This window comes from Myotis davidii, unplaced genomic scaffold (genome assembly GCF_000327345.1).
Source record: "Myotis davidii unplaced genomic scaffold, ASM32734v1 scaffold24, whole genome shotgun sequence".
Classification (NCBI taxonomy): Eukaryota; Metazoa; Chordata; class Mammalia; order Chiroptera; family Vespertilionidae; genus Myotis; species Myotis davidii.
The window spans coordinates 1,433,238-1,455,480 of NW_006298312.1; the positions used below are offsets into that span (position 1 = coordinate 1,433,238).

Below are 22,243 nucleotides of genomic sequence, written 5' to 3' on the forward strand. Positions count from 1 at the left end.
TGACTCTAAACACATTGTTTTTTCAGTTTTTTTAATCTTTATTGTTGAAAGTATTACAAATGTCCTCTTTTTTCCCCCCATTGATTCCTGCTAGCCCACCCCCACCCCTGCCCCTGGCCTTCACCACCCCATTGCCCATGTCCTTGGGTTATGCGTATATGCATATATGTTCTTTGGTTGATCTCTTTCCACCCACCCACCGCCCCCTTCTCTTTGAGATTCCGCAGTCTGTCCCATCATGCTTCTATGTCTCTGGATCTATTTTTGTTCATCAGTTTATTTTGTTTATTAGCATCCACATATGAGTGAGATCATGTGATACTTATCTTTCTCTAACTGGCTTAGCATAATACTCTCCAGGTCCCTCCATGTCATGTGTTTTAAAACAAGATCGTGGGTAAACAGGAAAGGTCCCTTTAGATGCCCTTTGATCCATTTGAACCAGCACCTTTCACTTACCTTCCTCCATCAACCTCTTTCATTCAGCAAGCTTGCATGAGAAGGTTACTTACTTTGTGGCAGAACCTTGGGCTAATACTGCCTCAAAATACAAAGAAATGCCAGTTTTCCTTTCTCTCCTGTTGATGTGATTAAAACTCTGACCTAAACAACTTGCGCATACAAATAAGTTAACAGGCTGGAGGGGTAGAAAGTGGACTGTTTCCCTGATAACCCACTCACTTCAAGAGTTGATTTTAAGGAGAAAATGACAACATCCATCTCTGGCAAGGCAAGGATGACCAAAGCAATGATGGCACTCTCCCCTTTAGTCTTCACAGATCCGAATGTTTTCTTTCTTTCCTCTCCATCTTAGCCACATCAGGGTAATTATATGACACCTGGGTGGGAGAGGAAGGCAGTGAGATCAAGTGAGCAATTTTGTATGTATGCTACATACAAAACCCAGGAAGTAGACTGATGTTAGATGTTTGAGCCTCTCTAAAAATGTCTTAAGTCATCCCTAAATCATTTCTAAAAGCAATTTAAATAGCTGCGTCTAAGATAAAATGTGTACGCCTAGGAAAGAGGAAGGAAGGAAGGAAGGAAGGAAGGAAGGAAGGAAGGAAGGAAGGAAGAAAAGAGAAAGGAAAAGGGCAGGGACACAAAATGAATGACCCCTGTGATGTTTCTTAAGGGGCATTCCCTGCGTGCACTCGCTGCCTCCCTCCGCTGCCTCCCTCCGAGGAGAAATCCTCTGTAGGTGCTATTTAAGGTGACAAAGAGGCCGCAGGCACCACCACCTGAATGACCTATGATTCTGTGATATTAGATTCAGGAGGTACACACTGTGTCTGTCGGCTCATCAGCAGTGGAGCGGCGTCTGCGCTCATATTTATCGAACACGGGTAGGTGTGATGCCTAGAGTGACTGAGCTCAAGAGGAATTCCGAGTGGTGTGGCCGGGCTTCTCCCTGCAATTCTGTGCTGCTGCTCAGCTGCAGGGTAGTGGAGCGCCGGTCTTGCTAGGCTCAGCCTCAGCTCTAACAGTCTGCCTCGGAAAATGAATGTGCAATTTGAAAAACAAAAATCAATTCTTCCACTCAAGAAAAATCACAATAGATGGATGAAAATACTCATCTGAATGATTGCAATGCAGAATCTCAACAATGTGGAATGGTTTTAAATATTCAAGCCGCAATGTGCAAAGTTAGGAGTCGTTCTGCTATCACGTGCTTTTCAGTAAATGTATCTCAGTTCTCTAAGATGACAAATGTTGCTCGCTGAAAGCGGTGATGCTGCTCCACTTTCTTCACTGTTGCTCAGGAAAAGTATGACATTTTAATCATTCGCCCTCCTATTTGACAAGACCCTATCCCCCCACCCCCCAGCTTCCCTCCACCCATATGAGGTACAGTCCCTTGAGTCTGTAATTGGCAAGAGATGAAGCGATGATGGGGAGTGATCACAGTCAATAGCTTTGATTAACAATAAGGTGGAAAATTAGCAATGCTCGCATTCAGCCACCCTGCCCTCTCCCTCTCCCATATGCTCCCTCAGTCCGCGCGGCGGCCTCACAGAGGGCAGTCCGAGCCCTTCCCAGCTTTGAAGTGCAGCAAAGGTGCAGGCAGAGCAAAGAATTAGGGAGATGCAGAAGCAGTAACTGTAAGCCAGGATGCTGAGGCCCTCGCACAGCTTAGTGTGCCTCGGGAGGGGCGCGGAGGGTGTGTGCTGCGTGCTGTCCTTGTGTGTTTTGCTGTCACATGTGGATTTACTTGTGTCTGGACATGCTGTGATCGAAATGGCCACCACTGTTACTACTGTGACCCCATCAGCAGCTCTGATGTTGTTTCTGACAGACCCTGAGGACCTAGAGAGGGGCACCGACAACGGGACGCCAAACCCCACCTCTGATAACGATGACAATTCGCTGGGCTACACAGGTAGAGTGTTTCCTTCGCAAATACTAACTGCCATTCCTCATGAATTCCCTCCACTTCCATCAACCATCAACCACCTGTATAAAATTATCGCATAACCCCCTCCCAGCTAACAGCCCTGCAACTTGTCCTCATTTCCTGGACTTCATTCTTTAGCTGGCAGGTCATTTTGCTAAAGTAAACATTTTGGGGGGAAAGAAATTTGACAGGAAAACTGCATGCATCCTTGTTGTCTACTTTTGATATTAATGAATGTTTATTAGCCTGAAACTTTGATATTGCTAATATGTTTAGAAGGATAATATTTTCTTGGAGATTTAATATTTGAGTAAATTGCCACCAAAAGAAACAAAAGACTACTTGCAAATAATTGGGCTGTGTAATAATCTGTATTTTTTGGTCTGATAGTCTTATAAACAGCAGAAAACAAACTCTAATCATAAGTATCAACTTCCACCTCAGGATCTGTTTGCATGGCTTATTGTTACCTCATCCACAAACTCCTTAAATTGATGCACGCTTACACCAGCATAAAAGTAACGAATTAACTAATTGAATTGTTGGAAACGATTGATATTATGAATGTATAAAAGTGATGACCCTGATATATGTAAATGTTTCATATAGAATTTGTAAGTATAGTTATAAGTATAATTGCCTGTTATACACCTAACTCGGAGGCAATTTGACTAAAACTTCAGATAAAAGCAAAAAATAAATACATCACTTATAACACATTAAATTAGATACTGATGTGAGATGGCCTTATAGTATTAGCAGCTGTTTATTATTTTCTCTTTATTAGTTCTTACTGGCACAGTTCTCCACAAACTTTTGTAGTTGTGGGCTGTGAAGGCTGTGTGTGTGTGTGTGTGTGTGTGTGTGTGTGTGTTGGGGTAACTGGAAATAGAGATAATGGAGAACTCTTCTGTATCATTGCAACCTTACAGATGACTGTGTTCAACAGAGAATAATTCAATAGACATGTTTCATTTTGTATAAAGTAATAAATTGGTACTTCACTTTAGAAGCATCCTCACTGTCCTCATAGATAGAATTTTCAACAATATCTCCCCTCATCTACATAATTTTGGGGTTTAAATATTTTGAATACGTAATAAAATTAATAACACCTTTATAAGCAACTGTAATATTTATTACATTTATTTTAGTGTTATAGGTATCTTATTCTCATTTTACTCCTATCTTTCAACCTAAGAACTAAGATTAAAGGGTTAACAAACCAAAGCCCATAGATGGTGAGATGGTGGAGTTGGTAGGAACTTAGCTAGAACCAGAATTGTAAATGTTATTTCTTAATACTGTAAATACAAAGAAAGTTCATATTTGTGAAAAGAGGAACTCAAGTTCTTGTTCTCTCTCCTGGGTCTCCTCATTCACCAGGTCATCCCTGTTCTATTCCCCTGTGCTCACACAGTACAAACAACTACGTTGTTTAGATAAACTAACAGCATTTGCTCTTTGTCTTTTATGGATTTCCTGAAAATTACATATAACCAACACATAAATCATGTTGAAGCATTGAATTAAGAGAACTTAAAAACAAAACAATATATTTAAGATTAAATGTACCAATTTTTGAATTTTTCATTCAGATTTCTTTTTCTCCTTCAGGTTAATTAGTAGTCAGACTTCTGCCATTAAACATATTATTAGATGAATTAAGACAAGGTAATAAACTGATAAAAGTATCTTTATATTCTACAGGGAAACTAATTAAAACAACACATTTAATGCAAAGTGACTGAAAAGCAATCTTCCGAACAGTTTTATTCCTGAGACTGTAACTATAACACCCTAGTACCTAAGGAAATTTATTCTATTTTGTTTCAGTAAATTCTTGTTTATTCAGGAATCTCTGTTATACTCTATGAATTAGGCATGCTATTTGTCTCTTTCCTTTGCACATTGACTATTTCTTTGTTCATTAAAAACTCCATTGGAAGTAATAAAAAATTTAATTAGGAAAATGTTTTTTGTCTGCTTGATAACAACTATAAAGGAAGATCTCAGCTCTGAAGTGGAAATACTCATATAAAGTATTACTTGGACCTATCAGCAAATTTCTTTCTTTTGTGTGCATGTGTACAAGTGTGTGTGTGAGAAAGAATTTACTGTGATCACATGTAATTGAGTTGATAGAGTCCTTGTATTATATAAGAGGCAATTTGGTTTAGAGCAGTGGTTCTCAACCTTGGCTGCACATTAGAATCACCTGGGAATCTTTTTAAAATCCTGATTTCTGGGCCTCATCCTCCGGAAATTCTGTTTCTTTGTTACTAATGTTGTGGCCCCACCCCATAACAAAGAAACAGAATTTCCAGAGGATGAGGCCCAGAAATCAGGATTTTAAAAAGATTCCCAGGTGATTCTAATCTGCAGCCAAGATTGAGAACCACTGGTTTAGAGGGAAGTGAGATGGCCTATCAGCTCAGGAACATTTTTACATATTTAATGTAAATTGTCTATCATTAGATTTGTCTAGAGTAGTATCCCTGGATATAGCAGCAAGAACACTGTTAGAAATAAAATATAAATATAAAGCACCTTAGAGAATATACAAAGCAGTTGCCAAATAAATCATTGATATGAGTTAGTTGCAAGATTAATTTCCATGAAAGGTAAAAAAGTAAATAGATCATGGTAAAAAAGTAAATTGTTGGTGAGGTCTACATGTTTTATGCAACATCTCAAAATGACTGTGCAAATTATAGATACTGGATTTTTTTTTAGTACATGTTGCTTCATTTAATTGAGCTGATTTGTGAGACTTTTCTTTCTCCCTCTTATATTCATATACATAAATTAGTAAAATTCCCGGAGGAACCTACAATTCTGGAAAATATATTTGGGGAACATGAAACAGTCCAAAAGATCACCAGTCCACTAAAAATCACATTCACACATCTCCAATTCTCCTTTTTTTGGTCACTCCAAAGAGTATAATTTTCACTGCAAGCTAATTCGTCACTACAGCATCTGCTCTGCTACTCAACCACTTTTGGAAATGTCACTCTCAAATTGACACATCAAACTAGAATCCATGGATCTCATATCATACACACGAATTTATTTTTTTATTAATGATCTAGTCAACAAATGATCAACCCTTGATAACCCTTGCTTCTTTAAGCATATTCCCTACTTATCTTAATTGTTTAAAGGATTTAATTGAGAGGCCCAAAGGGGGGGGGGGAACACATTATAGAGTTCAGGATAGAAGCCTATAGCGATTCCTTTTCTTCTTACCATCTCCAGCTACAATACTATAAAGCCATGTAAAATTTGAAAACATTTTGGTCTCTCTCCTTCTAATCAATGAGCAATTTCTAAGGTGGCACTGTGGTGTGTTATTAAAGTGGACTTGTCCATTATTTACAGGAAAGTAACCCATTTCCTGTTTATCCAAGTGTGTCATAAATATTGGGAATTATTTAACAGTTCACACTACATAGTCTTTATTGCACGAACAAGTAAGATGAGGTTTTAAATCAGCACTCTGGGGTCAGACACACATCCGAAAGAGGTCAAATATGTAATAATCAATGTTTTTTAAAGGAGTTTTTGAAAATGGTACATTATCTATTGACTTCTGGAAGTACATATGGTCTTTTACAAATATGAAGAAATTAAGTAATATGTCTAAGCATATATAAAATGTCTGACATACATACACAATTCACACAGAGCTTTAGATAGTGACACAAAATTTAAAAAGAAGTTTGTTAATACATAAAAATTCGGGAAATAAATGGGAGCTAATAACAATTTAATAACATTTTAAGTCTTTATTAGAGAACATCAATTATTAATTAGAAAATAAATTAACTTTATTTCATTTTCTGAGCACCAGAAAAGTCTGTAAATTTGATTTGTAATGTCTAAAATATATTCCTTGTTCCCATTTCTGTAAGAAAATATGTCTCAATTTCACTGTTCTGTCTTAAGGATTCGTATCTTATATTTACAATAGCATATTTGAAGAATAGCTAAATGGAGACTTAAACACTTTAACACCAAACAACTATCAGTGACATCTGTAAGTTCAAGTAAAAATCTAGTCTATAAATTCCAGAATAATTTTAAGTGGGGATTATGGAGTCTGTTAAAAATTAATATTACCTCCAAGTAGTTCGAATATAATTTTGTTTAGAAGGAAACAAAATACTGTATATGTACTCTTATAAAACAAATATTCTGGATAAAACAGTATGTTTGCCCTTGGAAGAGAGAGAGTAACCCCCAAACTGAAATTTGCCTCATGTTTTGAAATCTCAATGGATAACTATTAATTGATGGTGACATTGATTAATTAAATAGCTTCATAATTAAAATAAAACAGAAAGCTCATTTTTAAATTATGTATTGATACCAATATCTAGTATTCATTATCACTTTATGAATGCAATGAAGTTTTCTAAACACCTTACATTCAGAAACTCATTTAATCCTCATTAAAAAACCACTCAGAAGGTGCTGTTGTTAATAATGGCAGTGCCTGATGTCTGTTTCAACATCGTAGATGATAAATAGTCCAACATTTTCTAACTTCACAGAGTTTTTAATTTAAAAGGGGTTGTAGCTATGAGCTACATTTGAACATGTGTTTAAAATTTAAATAAGCTAACCATACTCCTTGTATACAACAGCCCAGTTCTGGTCACCAATATTTTAGGTCTCTGCTCATTCTTATCCAAGATTCATTATTATCATGATGACTAATGCACATGTATTTTAAATCAAATATTGCCAAAAGCTTTCAGCAGAATAAAGATCCCTACTTCACCTTCCTATTCTTGAACCTTTTCCCTTAAGCAACCTTTTTTTCTTACTCTTCTAGACTCTTCTTCTAGTAATTTCCTTTATATTTTTCAATCAAATGCATCTACAAATAGTTATTGATTAGTCAGTTTTAAATACATATAGTAAATATTTTTCCCGTTCTTTCACCATCATATCCTTTGTTAAATTAACAGGCAAGGTTTTTATTGGTATGACTAAGAAAGTTTTCTAGGTGAGTCTAATGTAAGACCAAGCAGTATACTATAATAGCATTTCCTTCTTTGTACAGAGCCTTTATTTTCTAGAGTTAATTTCATTTTAACTTCCTAAATCATATCTAATATTACAGATATCTCTCTCCCAAAACTCTCCATGTTTTTGTCGCAAACTGAACTCTTTCTCTCTAGATGTGCGCCTTTTTTTTTTCATCACTTATTTACCTTAGGTCTCCTATTTCCTAGATCTAATTATTTTCTCTTTCCCAGTTTATTCTCTTGTTAAGAGAAGCCTACTCTCCACAAAGCACTTCATAATACAACTTTGAAAATATCAGAAACAGAGTTACTATGATGTGCTTTGTAGTGGATTATCCATCTTGTCTTATTTGTTTTCCTTCATTATGCTGGGTACTAGATGGGACTTTTCAGATTGCAGAATTATTTATTTCCGTTATAGGAAATTTTAAATTAATTTTATTTGGGTGACACTGCTAATAAAGTTATATAGGTTGCAAGTATAAAATTACATAATACACCAGAGGCCCTGTGTATGAAATCTGTGCATGGCGGGGAGAGGAGGAGTGTCATTCTTTGGTTGATTCTTATATACTAGAGGCCTGGTGTACAAAATTCATTCACTGGGGATTGGGGGAAGGTGTCCCTCAGCCCAGCCTGTACCCTCTCCAATCTGGGACTCCTCAGGGATCGGGCCTGCGGGATTGGGCCTACACCAGCATTCAGACATCCCTCTCACAATCTGGGCCCACTGGCTCCTAACTATGCACCTGCCTTCGCCTGAACGCAACCTGCCTCCTCCACCAGAACCTGCCTCCTCCACATGAGGTGGTGGAGACACTGGGACCGGCTTCCTCCACGCCACCTGGAGCTGCAGGACCCCAAGCCTCAACATGCGGAGCAGCTCCTAGGCCCTGCCTCCACTGTGTGCTTGGCCATCTTGTGGGGGCCATCTTGTGGTGGCCATCTTGTGATGACATCACGGGCAAAGGCACAAGGACCACCTAGGCTTTTATTAGTATAAATGATCTGTATATTGCATTATGTGCCCACTATCTGAAGTCAAATATTCTTCCCTCACCAAATATTTGACCCCCTTTACCACTTAATATCTCCCCACCTCCCTTCTCTTTGTTAACTGCCATACTGTTGTCTGTGAATATGAGTTTTTATTTGTTTCTCTTGTTCATTTATTTGTTGATTTCAGTTTTATATCCCACATAAGAGTGAAATCATATGGCTCTTGACTTTTTGTGTTTGAATTATTTTGCTTAGCATGATATTCTCAAGATCCATCTATGTTGTCACAAAAGGCACTATTTTATCTTTTCTTATGGCTGAGTAGTATTCCATTGTGTATATGTACCACATCTTCTTTATCCAATCATCTGTCAAAGGACAGTTGAGTTTTTCCATGTCTTGGACAACATGAAAATGCTGCAGTGAACATAGAGATGCATTTATCTTTTCAAATAAAGTTTTCAAATTTTGGGGGTAGACACCCAGAAAAGGGATTGCTAGGTCATATGGTAACCCTCTACTTAATTTTTTAAGGAACCTCCATTCTGTTTTCCATAGGGGCTATACCAGTTTACATTCACCAACTGTGAATAAGAGCGCCTTTTCCCCACAACTTCTCCAACACTTGTCATTACTTCTCTTATTGATAACTAGAGGCCTGATGCATGAACTTCGTGCCAGGGGCTTGGCCCTTGCAGCCACAGCGGCCTTGCAGCCCCAGCTTTGTCCAGAAGGTCGCCCGGAAGGATATCTGGAAGGTCTTTCTGCTGTCCAGTCTAATTAGCATATTATGCTTTTATTATTATAGATAAGCATTCTAACAGGTATGAGGTGATATCTCATTGTAGTTTTTATTTACATTTCCCTAATAGCTAATAAAGTTGAACATCTTTTCATATATCTATTGACCTTTATTTTTCTTTTTATAATGCCCCATCTCTTTCCTTTGCTCTCCTTTGGAATTACTATTAGTCAGAAAAATTGACCTCTTAAATTGATTAATTAAGTCTCTTATATTTTCTTTCCTACTTTCTATTTACCAATGCTTTTATAAATTTTTTGTATTTGCTTATCATATGTTAAATTTCTGAGCTTTTAAAAAATTATCTGATGCCCAAATAACATCCATAAATCAAAATTTCAAGGTAATATTTCTGCCTCTAGGCCAGTCGTGGGCAAACTACGGCCCGCGGGCCGAATCTGGCCCGTTTGAAATGAATAAAACTAAAAAAAAAAAAAGATGGTACCCTTTTATGTAATGATGTTTACTTTGAATTTATATTAGTTCACACAAACACTCCATCAGGGCAAAACCTTATGCCTAGATTTAGTATGTTGCAGTAATTAATGGCATTACATTTTCTATTTTCAAGCCTTCCCTTCTGCAATTTTAGTGCATTTTCAATTTAAAATGTCTCACAGAATTGCCAGGAAATGAGAAAATGTAGTAAAATAAACTGCAGAACAAAATAAAATTAACACTTCACTTTAATGGTTACATACATGTTTAAATACTTTATATTTGTCTCCAGAAAATAATATACTAATTTAAGTTTATACAAAATATCTGTTCTACTCTCCATGTAATATCTGGATAATCATTCACTTGCTAAATAAAATTTAGATACTGAGTGACTACTTGGGGAAAGTATTGTACTAGGTATATGAAGGTATACAAAGTCTAAACTGTATTAAGATCAATACCAGACATGGCTCCTCTTTGGATCATCATATCTAGTGGCCCCTCATTAACTTGCTCTTTGCCAGTCTGTGCATCATTAATTTGTGCTTAATAAAAAATTAATAAACATTTCTAAAAATAATCATTTCTACTTGTATAGACCAATATTGGAAATAAAACCATAACCTAACATTGACTTAACAAAATGGGTTCCTCATTAATTGTTAAAAGAGAGATATTTATGTTGTAAAGCTGTAAAATTTGTTTTTTGTTTTAAATGACCTCAGTTATTCAGCAACTCTGCCAATTCTATAAAAATATGAAAGGAAGCAGATGAGACAGAAAACTGGGAAAATGGGTTAAATTTATGTGTAATACTCCAAAAGTCTTTCTCCTGGAATCGAGAGAAAATGAAAAAAGTTTTCATCTCTATAATAATGAAAGCGTAATATGCAAATCAACCAAATGACCAAACCACAGAACAACCATCTGGACGACCACGCTATGACACCCACTGGCACCAGGCCAGCCAAGGCAGGTACAATGCGATTGGTCAGGGGCCCAGTCATAACTCCATGATCACCCTGCAGAGGGAGGCCCAGGCCACTGGCTGGCGGGGCAAACGATCAATCAGGAGGCTTCATGATCACCCCAAAGAGGGAGGCCCAGGCCACCCACCAGTGGGATGTGGCAATCCATGGGCAATCCATTGTGGAACCCCAGCCGGGTGGGCAGGGCCTAACTCTTTAGGGCAATCTATCATGGGGCTCCTGGACTGTGAGAGGGCACAGGCTGGGATGACGGATCCCCCCCGCACCACCCCCCCACACACACACACACAGTGCATGAATTTTGTGCACCAAGCCTCTAGTTTTCATAATAATTAAAAAATAGGGAGTAGACATGCCTAACTCTGTCTTCCTGAAGTTTAAGGGATATGGGATATGGGAGCTTCACCTGGATTTGAGCATTAAAAAGTAAGTTGAACTTTAATGACAATGGTATTCTATGAAGAACAATTTAAGTCAGTTTATCTCAATTATTTAAAAAATTAAGTAAGTTTTGTGTTGTCTTTATATTATTAACAATCATTATATTTCTAGAATTTTTCATGAACACCTTGGAAATGAAAATTTCCTGCACTACTTTAGATCCCTTCTGTGGGTCAATGCAAAGTATCCTCCCATTTATTTTTACATAATCATCACTTTTACTTAATTTAGGACATAGTATACTTTTTAGATACATGGGTAATGTTAAATTATAACCCTAATTAAATATCCATAGGGTATTTTATTTTTAAGGAAGATAGTTCCTAAAAATAATAAAACTAGATTGACTAGTAATAATACAATATCAAAATTAGAATAACATATAGGTCATGGCTCTCATTCACTGCCTTGGCATTAAAGATGTCACAAAGAACACAGCTAGGTGACTCAGTTGGTTGGAGCTTCATCCCATAAGCCAAAAAGATTGCAGGCTCAATTCCCAATAGGGCATATACCTAGGTTCCATCCAAAGTCAGGGTGTATGGGAGGCAACTTATAGATATTTCTCTCTCACATGGATGTTTCTCTCTCTCTCTCCCTCTCCCTTCCAATCTTTCTTAAATCAATAAAAATGTCCTCAGGTGAGGATATTTTTTAAAAAGATAAAGATACATACTTAGATTACCACCAAATATGCCAACATTTACAGACATAGGTGTGGTCAAAAAGGACTTTCTCTGACCATACAAATTTTATTATTTAACTACTGACATGATTTAACTCAAGTTCAAACTAGAACTTGCTACAGTATTTCTCCTACTGTAGCAAGTTCTAGTTTTCTCCAGGCCTTTCCCCTGACTTTTCTGGAAATAAAATTCTAACCTTCAAAGTAAAAAAGTTATCCTCATAAATCTATGTACCAGGTTGGTATGTTCACAGATATTTCCATTTTCAGGCTGAGCAAACACATGCATTTAGAGGTGTATTAATGTTATTAAAGCAGAAGACAATCTAACTTAATATCAAGAGAAATTGTGACCTTTTCATGCAGTGTTCGATTTAGAAAACAGGGATTTTGACATTTTTTAAATTCAAATACCATTCTGAATACTCATGGTCCAAGAACATTCAAATAATAAACAAAAAAAGGAACAGATGTTAAAGATTGGTCTTCAAACATTATGCCAGTGATGCCAGGCTTGCCTGTGATCTCGCCGACATAAAACCACATCCACTCCTCAACGGCCGCCAAACCACTCGGCAGAGCTTCCTTAACTGTGAGCTGTTGGAAGCTAGGAGCACTATTAACTATTATTTAAAGCTCTGAATAGCTTTAGGGGTCTCAGCAGGGGTGGGTGGAATCAGTTCACTCTTGGCATAGTGCCAAAATATGGCCAGTCTAGGCTTCAACTCACAGCAGTGTTTATCGTTACAGGATTACGGACAAATGGGGCCAGGGTTCTAGGATGGGAAGTCTGGGCCTCAAATGGCCAGCTGAATGTCACCCAGCCCCACTCCCAGCACCCTATACCCTATAAGCTCAGTTTTTTGTTGTTTTAGCTTTCCTAATTTATAAAAAAGAAATTATATTTGGCAGTTCACTAATGTTTTGGAAACTAAAAGATAATTAACTATTTGTAATCTCTAATATTTAGAGAAAATTTTAGCAATGGTTATTTTTTTCTCCTTATGTTCATTTTTATAGAAATTTTTTTCACGACGTGGACATCAGTTCAACTTCAGTTTATCTCAAAAAGTAAATACTTGAGGGCTATGCAATTGGTACATAAGCATTTGTTATAAAAGTAAAACATTTTGCCCTAGCTGTTTTGGCTCAGTAGATAGAGCATCAGCCTGCGGACTGAAGGGTTCCAGGTTCAATTCTGGTCAAGGGCACATGCCTGGGTTGCAGGCTCGATTCTCTATTGGAGGGCAGGCAGGAGGCAGCCGATCAATGATTATCTCTCATCATTGATGTTTCTCTCTCTCTCTCTCCCTCTCCCTTCCTCTCTGAAATTAATTAAAAAAATATATTTTTTTTAAAAAGTAAAACATTTTACTATCATTTTACATTGCTGCAAAGAAACTTTTATCAATTGTGGCTACTGGCTGGGACCTCGATTCTTCTATTCGACACAGAAAATATTTTAAGGTCAACAATAATGAAAGTAAAGCAAGCAAGAATGCATTGACCACAGCAAATATATACTTAGGCAAGTGAATCAAGGAAGGGCATAAAAGAAGCAACAGGAAAGCCTACGCTGGGTTGCTTAGCTCACTGGAAAGTCAGAGAAAAGGGGGCCGTGGAGAAGATTCAGGGGATTAGCCCAGGACAAGCTGCCACTGCTCATTGCTCCTCTGGTTGTAAGTCTTGTGGGATCTCTTAGAGATTGGGGTATACATGCCTGTAGAGGAATGGTACAGGTGTGCTCTTTTGAGGGAGAGCATGTACTGGATCCTTTATCCTGAGTATATTTATCTCTCTTGCAGGTGGAAACCTTAGGGGAGGTCTCAGGGGAGGGTCTCAGTAGAATATTCACCAGCTTTTCAGGTGTGTTCTTTAAGGGTTGGTGTCTCCACTGATTGGTCAGTTCCAAGGCAGGGGGTCATTAGTAAATGTAGTTGGTCCTGAGGCAGCCATGGTGTCACTTATCTGCTTTTGAGGCTTTTCTGGGCCTGGAGCTGAAATACAACTGAGGCCTAAATGTTATCTTTAGGGAGGAAAAGGTCAGGGGGATCTAAGCCACCTGGCCAGTGGTATGAAAGATCAGGGCTCTAAACCACATGACCAGTGATATGCTAGAGGAGGATAGGTTACCCTGGGGGTGAGGTTCTTATTTTTCCAGATTTTCCCCTTGCTAGGCATCCAGGGCTTTCTGCCCTGGTGAGTTACTATGCCTGGCCCATCATCCTTGCTCTGCTCATGTTTAACAAAACTGTTGAATCAACTACAAGTTGGTACCACAGCTTTAGGTGGGTTCTACAGTAGGTTATACTGTAGTAGCAAGGAAAGACAAAATTTCTGTGGCAGAAGATGTGTTCCAAGGGAACAAACACACAAATTATGAATTTTTAAGGCTTTGCATGGTAGGGGACTCTGATCAACATAGGCCTTCAGATTCCTGAGGCTAACAGATATGCCATGTTGACATAGGCATGTACTATTGCAATAGCAATAACAATCATGCACTGGCTTTAAAAGCTTCTGTGTAGAAATCACTTTTGTTCTTTCTATTTATCCAAAGAAAGTCACAGACAGAGCGAACTTCAGCAGAGTAGGGAAGTACAATCCCACCATGGTGTTTGGAGGAGAGAGAACTTAAAAAGGCTTGGAGAAAGGCACCAATGACTATTAGACTAGCAATGCAAGAAACAGTAAATTCATCAATGATTCAAAACATATACTTCTTCCTTGAGAAATGAAACTGACCTTCATAAGGCACCCAATGTCTCCATAACTGAATATACTGAATATGAAGTTGATCATTTCACTGTTATAGAAATCTATAGTCAGTCCTTCTCTTCAATTCATTGCTGAAAAATAATTTTTTTTGTTCAAAAGTCATGCTATGCATAATAACCTGATATAGAATGAAGACATACAGTAATTGCTCAAATGGTATGGCTGGCAGAAACATAGTGGGGAGGAAATAATATTAGTTAGTCTCCCTTCTAACACCCCCAAAATCCATCCAACCTCTCTAGTTATTATTCCTGAATTAATCTAGGTCCATGCCTCTGGCTATCTCTCCTTCTAGATAAAGTGGACAACCAGTTGTACCATTAAAAATTCTTTCCTCAATAAAGATTTACTTTCTGCTCTGTCCTTCTTGGGAGTCCTGTATGGGCTGCTATAATGGAGCAATAGTCCACTTCCAACCAACACCAACATATGCAGAAAACTAAATGCATATCAAGCTTAGTTCCTCCCCATGTGGACTGATTGTAAAAAACACCCCAGATGACCATACTTACAGGTTGAGGGAGAGGTGGCAATGTAGCAGGAATAGATACATTGTGAATGGGAGCTACCTGCACATACAGCATTTTTTCTGCTTTGAGTGCCTGCTTGAGCTTAATCTTGCTTTCCCCATGCCAATTCCACTTGATGTGGTATGCTGCTGAGCAAACCAACTTTATGATCGTCAAGCATTCCCAAGTTCATGATGGTTGTGTGATTTGGGGAGGAATTTAGGTTCCCTGGATCAGAAGTTCAATCACTTCAAGACTGAAATTGCAAGATAGAAACTGGATTTTAAAAGATTAGCTTTTTTCCAAAGAGGTCATTGCTTTTCTCTAAAGCCCTATGTGGTCTATGCTGTGATCATATCAGAATTACCAGAAACACCATACCACATCCCGTGGTTGCACAAGTCGGTCATTAGGAAGAAATAGCTCATCCAAATGAGGTATGTTTCCTCCATTATCCAAAGATACCCAACAAGCAGACAAATCGATGAAAAATGTAGGTGAAGGAGCAGTCACTTATCTTTCACTTTGGCAAGAATATATGACATGACTGGACCCTCCCAAATTTAGGCATATCCCTGAATTTCTATGGGATTTATCTCCCATCCTTTCAATGGTTATGCCTTAAAGATGCATATAAAGTAACAGCTGTATCTATGAGCATGCTTTCAATAATCTAGTGGACCAGAATGTTGACTTGGCAATAAGAAAAAAATCCCATAGGAACAAAGATGGAGAGGTGATATAGCCCTTAGGTAAGATAGTAATTATCTACCTCCATACCTACCAAATGAATGCAAGATCATTCTGGAATCATTTGTTTACTGGAATGAAAAGAATGCACTTTCCAGAGCAGTAGCTGCTTCTGTCATATGCAGGATCACTGTTTATTTTCTCTCTAGTGAGGAGACAATATCTGGAAGAATCTTTAACATTTAAATCTACACCTGATTAAGTTTATAGTAATCATTGTCATTCTCCAAAATCTATCTCTCTTCTGCACAGGCCAAAGAGGTAAGTTTAATGGAGATGAGATAAGGACAAACACCCACTGCATGTTCCAAGTCCTAGAAATTGGCACTGATTGACTCATGTTTTCACAGAGATATGGTATTCATACGATTTTTTTTAGCTTTATGTAGAGTGGCAAGTCTAAGAGTTTTCTATTGTTAAAAAAAGTCCTTGTTCAGTGGGTCATGGAGACACTGTGTTCTTCTGTCAATTGTCGATTCGCCTATGTATTCAACAACTGGGAAGATTGTCACAAGATGGGTTTCCAGGCACAGTGACAGATGTGCTTAGGATAAAACCATCATTTTACCAATAAAACACAGTAGTATTCCTGATCTTTAAGTATTAGCAATATAAAATATTTTGCATTTTCCTTGCTTCTAATCAGACATCTTGACAAGCAGGCTTCCTTTAGGGAAGTGCAGAAATAAAGTTATGCTACATAAATATGATGGTATCACATGCCCTTTTCCACAACTACCTGGTCTCTTCTTCACTGATGAGGCTTCCAGCCTCTGCACTGAACAAGGGCTTATGATCTAGCAATTGGGTGGGACCATGACTGTCTAACTCAAGTCACACATTTTTCACCATAAACACTCACACACACACACACACACACACACACACACTCACAAACACACTCACACACATACACACACACACAGAGAGACACATACACACACACTCCACACACACTCACACACACGCACACACACACACACACACGCACGCACACACAGAGACACAGACACAGACACACACAGAGAGACACACACAGAGACACACACACAGACACACACAGAGACACAGACATCCACACACACACACGCACACAACACAGACACACGCACACAGACACACACACACACACTCCACACACACACACGCACACACACAGAGACACAGACACACACACACACAGAGAGACACACACACAGACACACACACAGAGAGACACAGACAGACACACACAGAGAGACACACACAGACACACACACAGACACACACACGCACTTACAACTTAATTACACTTTGGTAACTTCACAAGAATTTCAATCCTAGGGAGTTATGTGTGATCTGTAAACCACAGCAAAATATCCTTGGGAAATCATTGACTACTGTAAAAACCATGCTCACTTTGTCTCTGGTAGTTAACTGTTAGCATTTGGTCTTGGCCACTCCATAACCCTGTTGTCCATGCTGAAATTAGGGGCTAATTACAGTGGCAATGCTTCCTAACTTCATCCCTAGCCTACAGAGAACAAATGCTAAAATGTTTTTTAAGGATACATCCTCCTTAAAGGACACTCCTCTTTTGAGTGTAGTACTGAATGCCTTGTTGAAGGGATTAACCTTCAGCTTTCAGGAGATAAAGTTGGAGAGTGGGTAAGTGTGTCACAAATGATAAAACCACTCAAACATTTGCATCCCTCTAAGTCATCACTGCCTAATAAAAATATAAATGTGTGCCCAAAGGCAAACCACAAGTATACAGTACTTTTAAAATTTCTAGGAGTCATATTTTAAAACATAGTAAATTGTTTATAAAATATATTTTGTTTAACCTAATATAGACAAGATAATATTATTTCAATATGCAATCAATATAAAAACTATTCCTAAGACACTGCACTTTTTTGCACGATTTTATACTTGAAGAACATCTTGATTTAGACTAGCCACATGTCAAATGCTTGATAGCCACATGAATTCCTCCCTCTCCATTGTACCAGAAAATTTCTGGCATCTAAACTTTTCTTACTAAAATGTAATTTGAGTCTGTTTCTGTCAATACCAACATAGCTAAACCATTTACTTCCAGCTGCTCAAAATAGCCTTTTGATTCCAGAATCTCTGTTAAATCCAATCATAATAAATACAGCCACTTTTAATTCACTTTTGTTCTTCTCTGGTCTAGCTCATTTAAAATCCTAACCATAGACACTCCCCAGGTTTCTGTTGATATGAACTGGCAAAATCTATTAAGCCTTGTCTTCCTGGATTGGGTATTGTAGCTATGACATTTTGAGATATGAATGTCATCTTTGCTCTGGAGGTGATTAGGAGTAATAGAGAAGTTGTGAGGCAAATGGTATCCTTTAACATGATAACTGCCTCAAGGTCTCAGGGCAAGGCAGTTGTAGTCATCTGATGGGAAGAATGAACTCTACCTTCTGTCAAAGAACCATCAGTGAAATTGGGGGAACTCGAGAGTTCAGGCTGATCTGAGCTCATCCACATATTCCATTCCAGTTTTCAGATTTCTGAATTTTCCCTGGTCAGTGCTCTAAATTTTTACATAAGATGCCCCAATTCAGCATTGTTGGTTCATATGATCAACTACAATAGTCCTGGGACTACCAGTATCAGTCAAAAGAGAGCCTGTGCCCCTGAATGTGCCTTGAGCCAAGAATGTAAAATGCAGGGTATATCACTTCTCTAAGTGACTCAGTGCAGTCAGCAGCAGGCGGCCCACCCACGGAGTTCTTATATTCTTTATTAATGTCATAATAACCTACTGCAGGAGCCCTTCAGACCACCAAAGCTTTACCTCAATTGGCACTCCATTATCCATGACCACAGCTGATACATCATGGCACCATTTTGTCACTTTACACAACCAATAGCTAGGGTCCCATTTCCAAACTGCATGCAGATTTCACTCACTTTAAATCAAGCAAGTGAACTAACAAATTCCAGATTCTCATCGTAGAGGTCCCATGGCTCACAGCTAGTGTCCACTGTATGGAGTTAAAGAAATCCTAAATAACTTTAGCTATTTTAATAAGAAAGGGATCTAATAGAGGCTATTAGAGGGTTACAAAATCATTGGAAAGAGAAGCTAGGCCTCATAATATAATCCATGGGATATATCAGCCCATGAAGTTCATCAGAGAAGCCGTTACATCTCACTTAATCAAGAAACAGGATAGCGAGAGGCAACATGGAAACGAAAATGCTTTCTATTTTGGGGCTTCAAGTCTGCCAGTGAGCTAATAATGTTATTTCAGAAAGTGTAAAATGTACCCAGTTTACATACACTGTGACAACTTACATCTAGTGGGCACTTAGCACTGTTTATTTGACATTATTTCATATAATCCTATGACAACCTTGCAGTCAGGGTTTTATTATCACCACTCTATAGATGAGTAAACTAGGTCGGAGAAAGATTAACATCAATTGTTTTTTACTTGCCACAAGTATCAAATCCCGGGAATCCAGCCTCTATGCTCAGTTGCTTCCCATACCAAGGGAGGGGTTATCTGTAGTAAGCTTCATGTATTATTAATAATTGCAAAGTCAGCATGTGTAAGCTTTCAAATTACCACAGTTATCCAATTAACCCATGGTTACTTATATGGCTTTCAGTGCTTCTCCTCGGGAGCAGGCTAATGAATTTCGGTATAAATGATTATGCAAGTGGGAAACAAAGGTCATGACAAAAATGGAACACTTCATAATAACTGTTGCATAAAGGCGCTTTATTCTCCCAAAATCAATTTTAAAGATTTAAGTCTCAACAGCAGCCTCATCGATTTTAATATTAGTGCTATTCAGTTAGTTCTAATAAAAATTTTAAAAACTAATAATAATGATGTATCAATTTCTTAAGTATAATACTTTAATTTTACAGATGAGTTAAGCAATACATATGTAGTAAAAATACGAAAACACTCATGGGAAAGACTACACCCACTTCAAGATGCTTGTTATCTTTGGGAAGGTGAGGATTAGAAAAGGAGTAGTGTCCAGCTATGAAAATAGCTAAAATTTTTGTTTCTATTTAAAAAGAGGATGTAATACAAATATGGCAAAATCTAATTATTATTTATATGATGTGTGAATTTGATGTCTATTTTATTTGTGTAGATTTTTATGTGAAATATTTCCTAATTTGAGATTAAAGAATTTTAAGAAATTAACATTATGTTAAAGAATTATTGTGGTTCTATTCAATTTTATTACATAATACAGCATACTTTTTCATATGTTTTATGCTAGCATATACATTTTTTAAATTATATACAATAGGATTTTGAAAAAGCACCTTAAGTCAACACAGCAGTGTTAAAATAAAACCAACACAAAGAAGAAAAGAACTGCTGTCCAAGACTTAAATCTTATAGAATATACTATTGATGTGTTGGGATGTTAATGTCCATTCAGGTTATATATGACCTCAGTTTTTAAACATCTAATTTAGAAACAGATGCCCTATTTTAAAAAAGAAAGAAAATGAAACAACAAAAGAGGCACTCGGGTGTACCTTAAAATAAGGCATATGAAGACCTATGTGAAATACTATGTCATTCAATTATTCAATTTATACTTTAATACATACAGCACATGCTCATTTATTATGAGTAAGTATGTTTGTTCATCGTATTTTTTCAAATGCAATTTAGATGCTTTTAATTTAAAAAGAACCAGTGGAGACACACAAGTCTTTTATGAAATTACCATTTCTAGAACAGGGGTTTGCCATAGAAACACTAATTCATGAAAAACTTCTAAAGAGAAACTACTCACAATTTAACCAAGATGTTACTCTAACCAGAGACACAGCACCCTCATTCACCATAGCTTTTTATGTTATTGTACATTTAGTTTTAACTTATTTATATTTTATCAATTTCATTCTTAAGGTTTAAGTAATGATAGTAGTTATACAAAAAGAAAACTTGTATAAGGAGAAATTCAGAATTGTACTCAATAATTAATTACTATATTATCTTTATAATAAGTAAAATGGGATAAAGAGAAGCTTCTGAAAACAAATTCTGTGATTACCATCTTGTTATAATCCAATAAATTTCTCTAGACCTTAACTCAAGTGGAAATGTTAAAATGGCTGTATTAAGTCTGTAAAAGTTGTTGAATGGATGTTAGGATTTTGTTATTGCTGTAGAAAAGTGACTGATTAAACAGCGCAATGCTGAGAAAAAGTAAGAATAAGGCCACCTTTCTATTACTTAACTGCATTGTTTATGTAAGTAGCTAAAACTTTCCATTACTTATTCTTCCTTAGACAAATTAGACACCTATATAGATGTATCTTTGAGTATTTTCTATGCACCAAAGAGAAAAAAGATAATTGATAAAAACCAATGATTGTTTTTTAATATTCTTACCATATTCACTTAAATTTGCTCTGCAGGCAATTATCACAATTAACCAAATAAAATAAAAACAGTGTCAGGGATTACTTAAACAGAACATTAAATAAGAGGCCTAGGATGCATTTTTGGTGTTGATCTAGCATTATAAAACATTTGATTAGGAATAAGTTACTTTGCCTTTTACATAGACTCCTGTATTCTATTGCAACTAAAACAATTTGTTTTTCGTCAAATTCAAGGGAAAATTTTATTCTCTGAATTTAAAATTGCTTTGAATCTTTATTTAAGCCAAATGATAATTTTAAAAAGAAATATATATATATTTATAAAGCCAGCAACCAGAACAACAGAATGACCGGTCGCTATAACGCCCACTGTGACCCGGCCAACCAGCCCGATCGGGGACTGGGCCAGCCAGCCAACCTCCCATGTCCCCTGCCCCTGCTGGCATGGCTTGATCAGCCCCCATCTGGGTGGGCTGGCCAGACCCCAGCAGTGCATGAATTCATGCATCGGGCCTCTAGTCATATATAAAAGTACACATTGTACTACAATATGTAAAGTAAGTTTCATTTATTTAAGCAATTCAAGATTGCCAACTAATTTCTAAAAATTACTTATATTGAAGTCTTAATGTTTATATACTAGCTAGAAGCCCAGTGCACAAAATTTGTGCCTGGGTAGGGTCCCTAGGCCTGGCTGGCGATCAGGGCTGATCAGGTTCCCCACCTTCCCACCTCCCCACCTCGTCCTTCCCTCTCTACCTACGCAGTGGCAAGTTCCCCCCAGCCTCCCGCCGTGCCTCCCCGTCTCCCTGTATCCTCCTTCCCTTGCTTCCTCAGCACCCTGCCACCACCGCTGGTCATCTGCCATGTTCCATTCTGCCCCCTGGTGGTCAGCACACGTCATAGCAAGTGATTGAACTCCCATTCTCCTGGTCAAACTCCTGAGGGGACACTTTGCATATTAGCCTTTTATATATATACTAGAGGACCGGTGCACAAAAATTTGTGCACTCGGGGGGAGGGGGG

At 37.6% G+C, this 22,243-nt stretch overlaps 1 protein-coding gene across 1 annotated transcript in view; it reads left to right on the forward strand.

The window, feature by feature from the left end:
* ROBO1 (roundabout guidance receptor 1) overlaps window positions 1-22,243 on the forward strand; it is a 1,289,171-nt gene that overhangs the window by 702,112 nt on the left and 564,816 nt on the right. The window contains exon 3 of the mRNA XM_006773945.2: window positions 2,297-2,380. Coding sequence (XP_006774008.1) covers window positions 2,297-2,380 — 84 coding nt within the window. The remainder of the gene's footprint in view (window positions 1-2,296; window positions 2,381-22,243) is intronic.